The sequence below is a fragment of the Elephas maximus genome, chromosome 3 (genome assembly GCF_024166365.1).
Source record: "Elephas maximus indicus isolate mEleMax1 chromosome 3, mEleMax1 primary haplotype, whole genome shotgun sequence".
NCBI lineage: Eukaryota > Metazoa > Chordata > Mammalia > Proboscidea > Elephantidae > Elephas > Elephas maximus.
Genome location: NC_064821.1, coordinates 1,729,565 through 1,744,210, shown reverse-complemented (window position 1 = coordinate 1,744,210; position 14,646 = coordinate 1,729,565). Strand labels below are relative to the sequence as shown.

General features: G+C 50.0%; 1 protein-coding gene across 1 annotated transcript in view; it reads left to right on the top strand.

Moving 5' to 3' along the window:
• BTBD2 (BTB domain containing 2) overlaps positions 1-3,550 on the top strand; it is a 41,833-nt gene extending 38,283 nt beyond the window's left edge. Inside the window, exons 6-9 of the mRNA XM_049876211.1 lie at positions 1,243-1,435; positions 2,021-2,108; positions 2,251-2,397; positions 2,647-3,550. Coding sequence (XP_049732168.1) covers positions 1,243-1,435; positions 2,021-2,108; positions 2,251-2,397; positions 2,647-2,808 — 590 coding nt within the window. The 3' untranslated portion in view covers positions 2,809-3,550. The remainder of the gene's footprint in view (positions 1-1,242; positions 1,436-2,020; positions 2,109-2,250; positions 2,398-2,646) is intronic.
• The last annotated feature ends 11,096 nt before the right edge of the window (positions 3,551-14,646 follow it).

Sequence of the window (14,646 nt, the reverse complement as noted above, 5' to 3'; positions counted from 1 at the left end):
CCCGGCCTCGCCCCGCTGCCCCTCTGTGTTGGCAGGAGCGTCCCTGTCCCGGGCCACCTGCCATCACAGCCACTGCGGGAGATGCAGGGACGGAGGAAGAAGTTTGAAACACTCCTGCGACGCACCGATCGCGCAGAGATGGCAGCTGCGCCCCGCGTGCTTTTCTTCTGGGACTGTTTTCTCTGCGGAGACTGTGTGTAAATGCAGCTGTGAGCCTGCGTATTTCCCTGTTGCCGCCTCGCCTCTGCTGCCTGTGCGCGTTCTCACCGCGTCCTGTCCGCGTGCCGCGTGGAATAAACGCGCTTGTCCTGTGTCCTGCGTTCTTTCCTGCGAGTGGAGCTGCAGGGGATGGGCAGGGCCACGCTGAGGCTCTGGAGAGGCGGGAGGGGACCCCAGCTCATTGTGCCCATGTCCTGTGTGTGGCCTCTGCCGTCAGACCACCTGTGTCTGAGGGGCCATGAGATGGGAAGTGCTGCTCGTGGGGGCGCGGTGGGAGGGTCCTGCCTCGAACATCTCAACATGGCTGGGACCCTGATGCCCGTGTGTCCCTCCCTTGGTGTGTGTCCCTCCCTCAGCATGTGTCCCTCCCTCGGCGTGTGTCCCTCCCTCAGCGTGTGTCCCTCCCTCGGCGTGTGTCCAGGCTGGCCGAGGCAGCCTTGCGGCCCAAGGAGGTGATGGAGATGTAGCTGGTTTGAGGCGCTCCAGGCCAAGCTGCTCCAGAGGGTGCGGCTTCCTTTCTTCTTGTTCCGGACCCGACCTCTGGGTGTTTCTGCGGCTCCGGGGCTGTCCCAAGCGGCTCCCTGTCATTCATCACCGGAGCCTGTATGTGGAAACGTTTTGGGTCCACTGCTGGGGGGCCCAGGAGCTGTGGCCTGGGCATCAGCTGAGAAGGAAGCCATGAGCGACCCAGCCCCCGGCTCAGGCGCACGACTCCTCACAGCCGGCACACACGTGGGCCATGAGGCCAGTTCCCAAGGACTAGGGGTTGTAGGCGGGCAAGGGTCCAACAGAGCCCCTGGCCCAGGCCACTCCAGGGGATGTCAGTGCCACAAACCAGGGTCGCCCCCAGCTGCTTCCATCCAGGCATCAAGGCCCTGTGGCTGTGGGGGGGCACAGGGTCCCCAGAGGAGGGGCCAAGGGGCTCCTGACACTGCGGAGAGGACCCAATGGTGGCGTCGTGGCTGTGGCACCTTCCGGGGCTTTCCGGGGCCCTCCCAGCCCCAGTACGTCCTCTGCCCGCAGGCCCCGCACAGTCCGGCATCCTCATGGACCGCGAGGTGGTCAGCCTCTTCCTGCACTTCACGGTCAACCCCAAGCCACGCGTGGACTTCATCGACCGGCCGCGCTGCTGTCTACGCGGGAAGGAGTGCAGCATCAACCGCTTCCAGCAGGTGGAGAGCCGCTGGGGCTACAGCGGGACCAGCGACCGCGTCAGGTGGGCTGAGGGGGGCGACAGCGGGACCAGCGACCGCGTCAGGTGGGGCTGGGCAAGGGGAGCAACAGTAGGGACCCTGAGTGTTGGGGGGAAAACCCTAGCATGGGGGAGTGACAATAGGGGGCCCTGAGTGTCAGGCGGGACAACAATGGGGGAGCCCATGTGCAGGGGAGGATGAGAGTGAGGGGGGCCTGAGTGTATGGGGGGGCGACCCGTGATTTAGGGTGGACCCTGAATGTCGGGATATGTCTGAGTACTGGGGGGCAGCCTGAGCATGGGAGGGCCTGAGTATCAGGATGTCTCTGAGTGTTGGGGTGGACCTCAAGTATTAGGGGATGTGCCAGAGGATCGGGGGTGTCCCCATGTTGGAGGGAGCCTGAGCATGGGAGGGGCCCAAGTGCCAGGGGGCGGGGTCCACAGGCACTGCAGACACACGCTCCCCCGGAAGGTTGGAAGATGAACTCGGGGCCCCCGTGTTGGCTCCTGGGCTGTTTCTGGCCAATGGGCCATAGACCTGGTGACCCACCATCCCCCACAAAGCAGCTTTCCTGTGGGGGGCCGTCTCTAAAGCCACCCTACCCCCAGGTTCTCAGTGAACAAACGCATCTTCGTGGTGGGCTTTGGCCTCTACGGGTCCATCCATGGGCCCACCGACTATCAAGTCAACATCCAGGTACGGCCCGTGGGAGCCCCTCACCCTTGTTCTGCTGACTGTCCCAGGGTGCTGAGGGCCGCCGGGCACCACCACAGGGGACAGGGTGGGGGCGGGCCCTGCTGGGGGGCAGCACTGAGTGGCATCCCCCCACCTGCCGCAGATCATCCACACGGACAGCAACACCGTCCTGGGCCAGAATGACACAGGCTTCAGCTGCGACGGCTCCGCCAGCACGTTCCGCGTAATGTTCAAGGAGCCCGTGGAAGTGCTGCCCAGCGTCAACTACACAGCCTGCGCCACACTCAAGGTGCACAGCCCGGCCCCAGGGCCCAGACAACCACCCCTAGCCTCACCCCCAGCCCTGACACCCACCCCTGGTCCCAACACCCATCCCCACCCCTAGGCCCTGACACCCACCCCCAGCCCCTGGGCCCCAACACCCACCCCTAGCCTGAACCTCTACCTCTGACCCCAGCCCCTGGCCCTGACCCCAGCCTTGACCTCTGAGTAGATGTGAGTCCCCAAGTTCCCTGACTGCACTGCCCCCCCACCCCAGGGCCCGGACTCACACTACGGCACCAAAGGCCTGCGCAAGGTGACCCATGAGTCGCCCACAACGGGCGCCAAGACCTGCTTCACCTTCTGCTACGCAGCCGGCAACAACAACGGCACATCCGTGGAGGATGGCCAGATCCCTGAGGTCATCTTCTACACCTAGTGTCTGCACCCCGACCTCACGCCACTGGCCCATCCAGCACCCCTCGGGGACCTGTGTGGACGCTGGTCAGGGCACTGTGGGGTGGGGCAGGAGGGGGCCCACTGGACCCCTGCCCAGTGCCCCCGCCCAGCCCCTGTCAGAGCTGGAGCCGCCAGGCCTGACTGTGGGGCGCGCAGGAGTTGTCGTGTTTTATTTTTTTATGCACATTGCAATGCATTCTGGGTTCCGTTTCCTGGTAGAGACATTTTAGGGGGCTCATGGTGCGTTTGGTCTGAAACAGTCGTGTTTTCCTGTGTTCTTGTCCATTCCCAGGGCCTTCCAGGCCCAGCTGGCCGTGTGCTCCAAGGCCCCCCTGACCCAGCCATCTGCCCCTGGGGAGTGAGGGCTCTGGGGGGGCTGGGCCCCCCACCCAGCCTCAAGCGGGCAAGGGTTTGCTGGTTTCATTCTCGTCCATCCAGGGCCTGGCGGTGACCCTCCTGCCTGGGGGTGGGGCTGTCCTGCAACATCTGGGCCCTGAGGCACAGCGTGGGGTCTGTCCCCATGGGCCTGACGGGGTCTGAGGATGGTATCTACCTGTATACCATGCCTGTGCCCCCACCCGTGTGCCCAGAAGTATGAAGGTGCCGCCCCCCGGCCTCTCATGCTCCTACGAGCTCCTGCCCAGCAACTCCCTCCTCATGCCACATCCCCCGTGATTTTTTTTAATAAAGGAAAGAAACGTGCTAAACTGTGTTGTTCTTCCACCCAGGGTGCTAGGAGATGTTCCTCTGATGATTTCAGTTCCCCCCTCCATGAGGGGTCAGTGGACTAGGACCAATGTGAGTGGTTGGTGACACCCCCCCCGCAACTACAGACCCTGGGCCCCAGGGGGAACCAAGACCCTCTGTTCCTCCCCCCTGCACTCACCCCTGCCCAGCGTGGTGGCAGGTGCTGCTATGCAGGGCGGGGGGCTGTGCCCATGGGCCCTTTGTGTGCAGTCAAGGTCTGGGGTGTGAGCATCCGGGGATGTGATGCTCCCCCGGGTCCCTTGGGGCCGGTCCCCTACCCTATGGACACCTGTTACTCTCCCCCCAGGGTCAGGAACAGTGCTGGGGGTCCCTGCAGCTCAGAGCTGCCTCCCTGTGAGGACAGGTGACACGGGCAGAGGATGCCAGCACCAGATGTGTGTTGGGAGCCAGCCCAGAGGTCAGAGGGCAGCCCCCACATGTCCCCGGTCCTGGGAATGTGCCTGACGTGGTAAAGGGACCCTGCAGGTGGATGATGTGAAGGGTCTTGAGATGGAAGATGACCCTGTATCACCTTGGGGGCCCATGTGCTCACAGGGTCCTCATCAGAGGGAGGTAGCAGGGTCAGAGTCAGAGGAGGAGATGAGAGGACGGAAGCAGAGAGACTGGAGGATGCTCACTGCTGACTCTGAAGACGCAGGAAGGGGCCATGGGCCAAGAAGGAATGCGGGGCTTCTAGAAGCTGGAAAAGGCCAGGAGACAATTCTCCCTGGGGTCTCTGGAAGGCACCAGCTGACGCCCAGATTTCAGCCCAGTGAGATCTCTGTCAGACTCTGGACGACCCTTAGAAGAGTGAGAGCATACATCTGTGCTGTTTTGAGCCACAGGTTGGTGGAGATCAGTTACGCAGCCACAGGAGACTCACAGAGAGCAAACAGCTGAGTGTCCCTCGCACCTGGTGTCCCAGGCAGCCAGGAGAGGAGGTGGGGGCCGTGTGGGCTGCCGGGAGAGGGCTCCTGGGTGGACTGTCCTGGGTGTGATCGCTGCACCAGGTTCACACGTGCCTGTGTGTTTACAGGTGACACCTGATCGCACCTGGTCCCTAACATCCAACTGACTTTTTCTGTTCACTTCCTCATCAGCACCTTGGAGAGTCTCCCATGATAGTCTCCTCAGTTTGGCTTGAGAGACTTGGGCCCAGGGGTGTGAGCATGAGGCTCGCGGCCAGCCCTTCTGTCCGCTAGACTTGGAGGCGCGATGCACGTCAAAGCCCAGGGGCAGCTCCAGAGGGACCAGTAGGGCGTGAGGAAAGCATCTGGCTCCCCCAGGCAGGGCATCGACAGGTTTCTTACACGTATCTGTGGTGTGATGTATAGCAAGTTGAAATCACAGACTCCATTAAAAAGTACAAAGTAGTAGAGCTAAAAAGCCGATAGGCATCACTTGCTGTTAAGTCGACCCCAACTCATGGTGACCACGTGTGTCAGAGTAGACCTGTGCTCCGCAGAGTTTTCAGTGGCTGCTTTTTGGAAGTAGGCCTTTCTTCCAAGCTGCCTCTGGGTGGACTTTCGCCACCAACCTTTTGGTTAGCAGTTGAGCACATTAGCTGTTGCATCACCCGAGGACTCCAAAAAGCCAATGGAGGAGATAAAAGGAGTTAAAAATCCTTGAACACGAAAAGGAGGAACAAAGGATCAAAGCTAAATCGAAAACTAATAGCAACCGCATCAGAATTATACTAAATGTAAATGGACTAAAGATTCCAACTGGAAGAGGTTGTTCAACTGGATAAGGAAACAAGACCAACTACAGGCTGCTTAGAAGAGACATGCTCTACATACAGGGAGAGGTTGAAAGCAAAAGTGCAGAAAAATAACATCATGTAAACGTGAACAGAGAAAAGCCAGTATCACTATGAAAAGACCAGACTAAGAGACTGAAAGCAATTACTAGAGAAAAACGAAATTTCCAAACATAACAACCCTACCCAGGTATGCACCTAAAAACAGGTTCAAAGCAGAGCAGAAAAAGAACTAAAGTTTCAGTTGACCACATCAGGAAGGTAGCCCAGTTGTAAGGGGTTAGGCAGAATGTTACATTTTGCATTTCCTGTAAAAGTCACCTTTTCCCTACTGAGATGAAATTATGAAGATTTTGAGTCAGGAAATTGATTGCTCCACGAAGATCCATGTCTGAGGCCTCCACTCTCCCACTGATTTGCCTACTCAGGTGCCAGCACTATTGCTTTTGGGTGCCATCGAGCTGATTCTGACTCAGCAAACCCATGTGATGGAGTAGAACCGCCCCACAGGGTTTCCTAGGCTGTTCTCTGTGGCAGCAGATTGCCAGGTGTTTCTCCCCTGGAACCACTAGGTGGGTCTGAACTGCTGGCCTTTCAGTTAGCAGCCGAGCACTTAACTGGTGTGCCACCAGGGCTCCTTGTACAGCCTTGTCATGTTTTAGTAGCTGGCAGGGTAGGTGCTTCCTTCCTCATTGCTCTTTTTCGTGAACATGACTGTTTAATACAGGAGAACCTGCAAAAGCCGAAAGCTGTCAGAGGAGGAAAACACAAGTATCTCCCACTAATTAGAGAGCAATAGAAAGGCGGTAAGACCACAGCTACCACAGCCGCCTTCACCAGACCGAGTCCAGCACAACTAGACGGCACCCAGCTACCACCACCGACTGCTCTGACAGGGGTCAGACCAGGCTTACTGGTCTGACAGACGAGAAATCCCAAAAGTATGGCCCCCAGACACCCTTTTAACTCAGTACTGAAGTCACTCCTGAGGTTCACTCTTCAGCCAAATATTAGACAGACCCCCCATAAAACAAACAACAATACACGTAGTTCAATCATGTATACAAGGCTAAATGGGCACACCAGGCCACAGGCAAGGACGAGAAGGCAGGAGGGGACAGGAAACCTGGACGAATGAAGTGTGAAACCCAAGGTTGAGAAGGGGAGAGCGTTGGTATGTCACAGCGTCGGTAACTGATGTCACAAAATAATATGTGTATTAATTGTTTGATGAGAAAATAATTTGCTCTGTAAACTTTCACCTAAAGCACACACACACAAAAATAAGTAAAAAAAAAAAAAAAAAAGGAAAGTGTTAAGACTGTACCCTGTTAAAGGCAGAAAACTCGTGAGACCTGGAAAAACAAGGCAGTCCTGTTGAGTTCCAGCTCTCAGGTTTCACAGGATAAATGTACACATTAGAATCTACCCTGCTTTGTCTTTTTGGTATTTTAATGGGGATTACGTTAAAATTACAGATTTATCTAAAGAAAATGGGTAAACCGGGATTTATCTCCTCATTTACTCAAGATTTTCATATATCCTTCAAATATATTTTGATGTTTTCTTCACAGTTTCTATTTTTCATAAATTTACTACATAGGTTTTTTCTTTAAACTTTTTGGATTCTTAACCTACTGTAAATATCATCTTTCTTAGACAAACACACTGAGCCAACTTAATGAATTATCTGTTGTAACCTGGGGTTCTCTGGGGATCTCTGTGTTGTTATCTAAAACCCATGCCAACCTTGCTCTTCCCAGTCTCCCCACCGTATGTTACTTTCTCTTGTACGACTGCGTTACTGGTGGTGATGGTGGACGTGTCTGTCTAATGTAAGATTTGAAGAGAATGCTCTGGAAAGCCCATGTTGCTTCTGGCTTTTATATATTGCTAAGAAAGCATCTATTCTTGTTTTACTAATAGTTTTTTTAACTTTTGGAAATAATTTTAGACTCGTAGAAGAGTTGCGTTAAGTAGTGAGTTCCTGCTCACCCCTCCAGCGGTTTCCCGGATGTTACCCTCTCCCATAACCATGGTGGTTACCAAACAAGGGGATTAGCACTGGTACAGTACTGTAACTAACTACAGATCTTACTGGAATTTTATCAGTCTTCCTGTCTGTTAGGGATTGAATTGTGTCCCCTAAAAAGATACGTTGCAGTCCTAACCCCTGTACCTGTGAACGTGACCTTATTTAGAACTAGGGTCTTTGAAGATGTTGTTAGGTTAACCTGAGGTCACAGTGGGGTAGGGTGGGTTCTAATCCTATGACTGGTTTCCGTAGAGACAGACATAGGGAGGCAGAGATTGGAGTAATGCAGCCACAAGCCAAGGAATGCCTGGGGCCACAGGAGCTGGAAGAGACAGGGATGGATCCTCCCCTGGAACCTTCGGAGGGAGCACGGCCCTGCTGACACCTGGCCTCCAGAGCTGAGAGAGAAAGAAATTTCTGTTGTTTTCAAGCCGCCCACTTTGTGGCACTTTGTCACACAGACACAGGAAACCAGTACAACATCCGTCCTTTTTTCTGGTCCAGGTCTACTTTAGTCGTCACACTTCCTGCCTGTTTCAGTGGTGACAGCGTCTCGGTGTCTTTGTGATCTTGATACCTGTGAGGAGTTGAGACCAGTTGTTTTGGGCTTGTCTGATGCTTCCTCATGATCAAATTGAGGTTGTGCCTTTTTTTTTTTTTTTTGTAAGAAAACCATTGTGTCCTTCTCAGTGGCCATATCTGGGGGCACGCGGTGTCCAATCGGTCTTACTCCTGGAGGTGCTGAGCAGGTTCTTCACCGTCTAGTTCCTGGTTTTATTCTTGTAATTCACAAGCAGCATCTTGCACGGAGGTATCTGTGCAAATACTTTCTCCTCAAAGTTTTCTAACTGTGGCAGCCATCCATGGTCCTGGCCGGTGACAGTGATCCCGTCCTGATTGCCGACTGGTGATTTTGTATTTCCATCATTCCTTCTAGTCATTAAGTAGAATTCTGCTCAAAGGAAAAGCTGCCCCTCTCTCCCACTTATTCATTCATGTATTTGTATCAGTACAGACTCATGAGCGTTTATTTTATGCTGCAGGTTATAATCCAATACTGTATTGCTTAGGTTGTTGCTCACATTATCTCAGTTTTAGCCACGAGGAACTCTTTCAGGTTGGCTCCTGGGCCCTTTTTGAGCACTTGCTTATGTTCTAGCACTATAGATGTGCCAAGCTCTTCCTGTTTTCCCTGCCCTGGCCCTGGAATCCACCATGTTTCTGAGGCGCCCTGGTTCTTTTTATTGGTGAATGGTAGTTAGACACCATGATCTGGGCTCTGGGCTGCCATTGCTCGCAGGCTGCTCCATGGATGGAACTAGGAGATGCTTGCGTGTGTGCTAACACATGCACACACACACCTCAGTTTCTGCATTTACCGTTTACACGTGTTTATATATTAAAAGCCAGTTTGTACTGATATCCTCTGATTCCAGACCAACACCACAGGGTTCCTTCTTACCTTCCCCCGTCTTTGTTCCTAATTTCTTTCTCTGACTGGGAGAAGCCTGGCTTATGAGATGGGTACCACACCTTTACTGATCTATTTGAACCAGAACACACATAGCTTGGTTTCATATTTCTGTGAAAATCAAATCCGCAGTATTTATGTACTCCTCCTCTTGTCCTTTAGCCTGTTGTTGCTGTTGGGTGGCGTCCAGTCAGTTCTGACTCACAGTGACCCTACGGAGTAGAGAACGAAACCCTGCCCGGTCCTGCGCCATCTCACAACCATTCTGCTTGAGCTCATTGTTGCAGCCACTGTGTCAATCCATGTGGTCGAGGGTCTTCCTCTTCTTCGCTGACCCTGTACTTTACCAAGCATGATGTCCTTCTCCAGGGACTGATGCCTCCTGACAACATGTCCAAAGTATGTGAGACATAGTCTCAACATCCTTGCTTCTAAGGAGCATTCTGGTTGTACTTCTTCTACAAGAGACTTGTTCGTTCCTTTGCCAGTCCGTGGTATATTCAATATTCTTTGCTAACACGACAATTCAAAGGCATCAATTCTTCGGTCTTCCTTATTCATTGTCCAGCTTTCACATGCATGTGATGCGACTGAAAACACCATGGCTTGGGTCAGGGGCACCTTAGTCTTCAGGGTGACATCTTTGCTCTTCAACTCTTTAAAGAGGTCCTTTGCAGCAGATTTACCCAATGCAATGCGTCTTTTGATTTCCTGACTGCTGCTTCCGTGGCTGTTGATTGTGGATCCAAGGAAAATGAAATCCTTGACAACTTCAATCTTTTCTCCGTTTATCCTGATGTTGCTCACTGGTGCAGTTGTGAGGATTTTTGTTTTCTTTGTGTTACTAGGATCCTTTTCTTCCGCACTCCTTCAGGGCAGTGATTGTGCATTCCCCGTAGCTGAGTGTGTGTCACTGTGTATGTCCCACTCTGTGTACTCCCCACATCTTGATTTTTTTTTTTAATTCTGGTTAAGGTATGTTTATAACGAAATTTGGCGTTTTTACCATTTTTAAGTACACAATTCGATGGCATTAATTACAACACTATATCGTGTAGCTGCAACAATGGGCTCAAACGTAGATAGCAATGATTGTCAGAATGGCACAGGAGTGGGCAGCGTTTCATCCTGTCAGAATCGACTCGACAACACCTAAGAACAAATGTTGTGCGGCCATCACTACTATTTCTTTTTAAAATTTTTTCATCACCCTGAAGAGAAACTGTACCCTTAGGCAGTAACTTGCCATTTCCCCTCCCCCAGCCACTGGCAACCGCTGATCCACTTCCTGTCTCTCTGTATTTGCCTGTTTTGGACATTTCATATAAGGAGGTAACACAGCGTTTGTCCTTTAGTGTCTAACTCCTTAGACTCAGCATGTTTCCGAGGTTCAGTCACACTGTAGCGTGTATGTGCTTGTTGTAGCTGAGAGTCCGTTGTATGGACGAACCACACTTCATCACTTATCTGTGGTGGACACAGGTTCTCACATCTTGGTTATTGTGAACAGCGCTGTAGGAAACATTTGTGTGCGGGTTTTGGTGTAGAATGTTTCCTCAGGGTAGATACCTAGGTGTGGATTTGCTGAGTCATATAGTAGTTTTGTGTCTAGTTTTTTTTAGGAACTGCAGGACTGTTCCACAGCAGCTAAACCATTTTACATTTCACCACATCCTCACCAACACTTGTTTTTCTGTCCTTTTGATTTTAGCCATCCTACTGGGTGTGACCCCGTGTCTGTCAGTTTGTCGTACTGTGGGGGCTTGCATGTTGCTGTGATGCTGGAAGCTATGCCACCGGTATTCAGATACCAGCAGGGTCACCCATGGAGGACAGGTTTCAGCTGAGCTTCCAGACTAAGACAGAATAGGAAGAAGGACCCAGAAGTCTTCTTCTGAAAAGCATTAGCCAGTGAAGACCTTGTGAATAACAGTGGTACACTGTCTGATATAGTGCTAGAAGATGAGCTCCCCAGGTTGGAAGGCACTCAAAAGACGACTCGGGAAGAGCTGCCTCCTCAAAGTAGAGTCGACCTTCATGACGTGGATGGAGTAAAGCTTCCGGGACCTTCATTTGCTGGTATGGCATGACTCAAAAAGTGAAGAAACAGCTGCAAACATCCATTAATAATCGGAACCTGGAATGTACAAAGTATGAATCTAGGGAAATTGGAAATCGTCAAAAATGAAATGGAACGCATAAACATCAATATCCTAGGCATTAGTGAGCTGAAATGGACTGGTATTGGCCATTTTGAATTGGACAATCATATAGTCTACTATGGTTGGAATGACAACTCGAAGAGGAATGGTGTTGCATTCATCGTCAAAAAGAACATTTCAAGATCTATCCTGAAGTACAACGCTGTCAGTGATAGGATAATATCCATATGCCTACAAGGAAGACCAGTTAATACGACTGTTATTCAAATTTACGCACCAACCACTAGGGCCAAAGATGAAGAAATAGAGATTTTTATCAGCTGCTGCAGTCTGAAATTGATTGAACATGCAATTAAGATTCATTGATAATTACTGGCAATTGGAATGCAAAAGTTGGAAACAAAGAAGAAGGATCAGTAGTTGGAAAATAAGGCCTTGGTGACAGAAAATGCCGGAGATCAAATGATAGAATTTTGCAAGACCAATGACTTCTTCATTGCAAATACCTTTTTTCACCAACATAAACGGTGACTATACACATGGACCTCGCCAGATGGAACACACAGAAATCAAATTGACTACATCTGTGGAAAGAGACAATGGAAAAGCTCAGCATCATCAGTCAGAAGAAGGCCAGGGGCCGACTGTGGAACAGACCATCAGTTGCTCATATGCAAGTTCACCCTGAAACTGAAGAAAATCAGAGCAAGTCCACGAGAGCCAAAACATGACCTTGAGTATATCCCACCTGAATTTAGAGACCATCTCAAGAATAGATTTGACTCATTGAACACTAGTGACCGAAGACCAGACAAGTTGTGGAATGACAGCAAGGACATCATCCATGAAGAAAGCAAGAGGTCATTGAAAAGACAGGAAAGAAAGAAAAGACCGAGGTGAATGTCAGAGGAGACTCTGAAACTTGCTCATGAACGTCCAGCAGCTAAAGCAAAAGGAAGAAACAATGAAGTAAAAGAACTGAACAGAAAATTTCAAAGGGCCTCTCGAGAAGACAAAGTAAAGTGTTATAATGACCTGCGCAAAGAGCTGGAGATAGAAAAACAAAAAGGGAAGAACATGCTCGGCGTTTCTCAAGCTGAAAGAACCGAAGAAAAAAATTCAAGCCTCAAGTTGCAATAGTGAAGGATTCCATGGGGAAAATATTAAATGATGCAGGAAGCATCAAAAGAAGATGGAAGGAATACACAGAGTCATTACACCAAAAAGAATTAGTCGATATTCAACCATTTCAAGAGGTGGCATATGATCAGGAACCGATGGTACTGAAGGAAGAAGTCCAAGCTGCTCTGAAGGCATTGGCAAAAAACAAGGCTCCAGGAATTGATGGAATATCAATTGAGATGTTTCACCAAACAGATGCAGCGCTGGAGGTGCTCACTCATCTATGCCAAGAAATATGGAAGACAGCGTCCTGGCCAACTGGCTGGAAGAGATCCATATTTATGCCTATTCCCAAGAAAGTGATCCAACCGAATGCGGAAATTATAGAATATCATTAATATCACACACACACACAAAAGCTTGCTGAAGATCATTCAAAAATGGCTGCAGCAATATATCGACAGGGAACTGCCAGAAATTCAGGCTGGTTTCAGAAGAGGACGTGGAACCAGGGATATTGTTGCTGATGTCAGATGGATCCTGGCTGAAAGCAGAGAATACCAGAAGGATGTTTACCTGTGTTTTATTGACTGTGCAAAGGTATTCGACTGTGTGGATCATAACAAATTATGGATAACATTGCGAAGAATGGGAATTCTGGAACACTTAATTGTGCTCATGAGGAACCTTTACATAGATCAGGAGGCAGTTGTTCGGACAGAACAAGGGGATACTGATTGGTTTAAAGTCAGGAAAGGTGTGTGTCAGGGTTGTATTCTTTCACCATACCTGTTCAATCTGTATGCTGAGGAAATAATCCGAGAAGCTGGACTATATGAATAAGAACCGGGCATCAGGATTGGAGGAAGACTCATTAACAACCTGCGTTATGCAGATGACACAACCTTGCTTGCTGAAAGTGAAGAGGACTTGAAGCACTTACTGATGAAGATCAAAGACCACAGCCTTCAGTATGGATTGCACCTCAACATAAAGAAAACAAAAACCCTCACAACTGGACCAATGAGCAATATCATGATAAACAGAGAAAAGACTGAAGTTGTCAAGGATTTCATTTTACTTGGATCCACAATCAACAGCCGTGGAAGCAGCAGTCAAGAAATCAAAAGATGCATTGCATTGGGTAAATCTGCTGCAAAGGACCTCTTTAAAGCATTGAAGAGCAAAGGTGTCACCCTGAAGACTTAAGGTGCGCCTGACCCAAGCCATGGTATTTTCAATCGCATCATATGCATGTGAAAGCTGGACAATGAATAAGGAAGACCGAAAAAGAGCTGACGCCTTTGAATTGTGGTGTTGGTGAAGAATATTGAACATACCATGGACTGCCAAAAGAACGAACAAATCTGTCTTGGAAGAAGTGCGGCCAGAATGCTCCTTAGAAGCAAGGATGGCGAGACTGCATCTTACATACTTTGGACATGTCGTCAGGAGGGATCAGTCCCTGGAGAAGGACATCATGCTTGGCAGAGTACAGGGTCAGCGGAAAAGAGGAAGACCCTCAATGAGGTGGACTGACACGGTGGCTGCAACAATGACAAGCATAACAATGACTGTGAGGATGCTGCAGGACCAGGCAGTGTTTCGTTCTGTTGTGCACAGGGTCGCTATGAGTCGGAACTGACTCGACAGCACCTAAGAACAACAGTGTGTGTGAAGTAGTAGTATGTCATTGTGGTTTTGACTTGCATTTCCCTAATGACCGATGATGTCGACCATCTTTCTATGTGCCTGTTGGCCATTTATCTTCTTTGGAGAAAATGTCTATGCAAGTCCTTTGTCCACTTTTTGATTGGGTTGTCTTTTTGTTGAATGTTAAGAGCTCATCATATATTCTGGATATTAAATTCTTATCAGATGACTCCCAGACATTTTCTCCCATTTTGTAGGTTATCTTCTCACTTTAAAAATAAATGTCCTTTGATGCACAAAACTTATTTTGATGGAGTCCAATTATTTTGTCTTTTGTTGCTTATGCTTTTGGTGGCATGAGAATCCAATGCCAAATGCAAGGTCCTGAAGATGTGCCCCTATATTTTAAGACTTGTATGGTTTTAGGTCTTATATTTGGTTGTTAATCCATTTTGAGTGAATTTTTGTACACGGTGTGAGGTAGGGGTTGATTGACCTTAACGTATTTTTGGTTATGGGGAACTTTCCCAGGAGTCATGTTCTCAGAGAAGTGTTACTCTCTACTCCCTGCATTACCGTGTCCCTACTCCCCTGCTCTTCCTGCCCTGCCCCCGCCCTCCACAGGTAACTAGTCTGATTTGTTTCCCCTTTCTTCCACGAAGAGTAGTGTACTGTAGATATTTTGCACCTTGCTTTTCTCACTTTATAATGGAAAAGTGAGAAATCATGCCATAGCAGTTCAGCGTGTGCTGCTTTGCACAGCTGTGTGTCCTTCACCGTGTGGACGGACCACAGCGTGAAGCTGCTCATCCACACTTAGGCCAACAGTACTGGTTTTCCGTAACTTCAACCCATGCCTATAGAGCAAC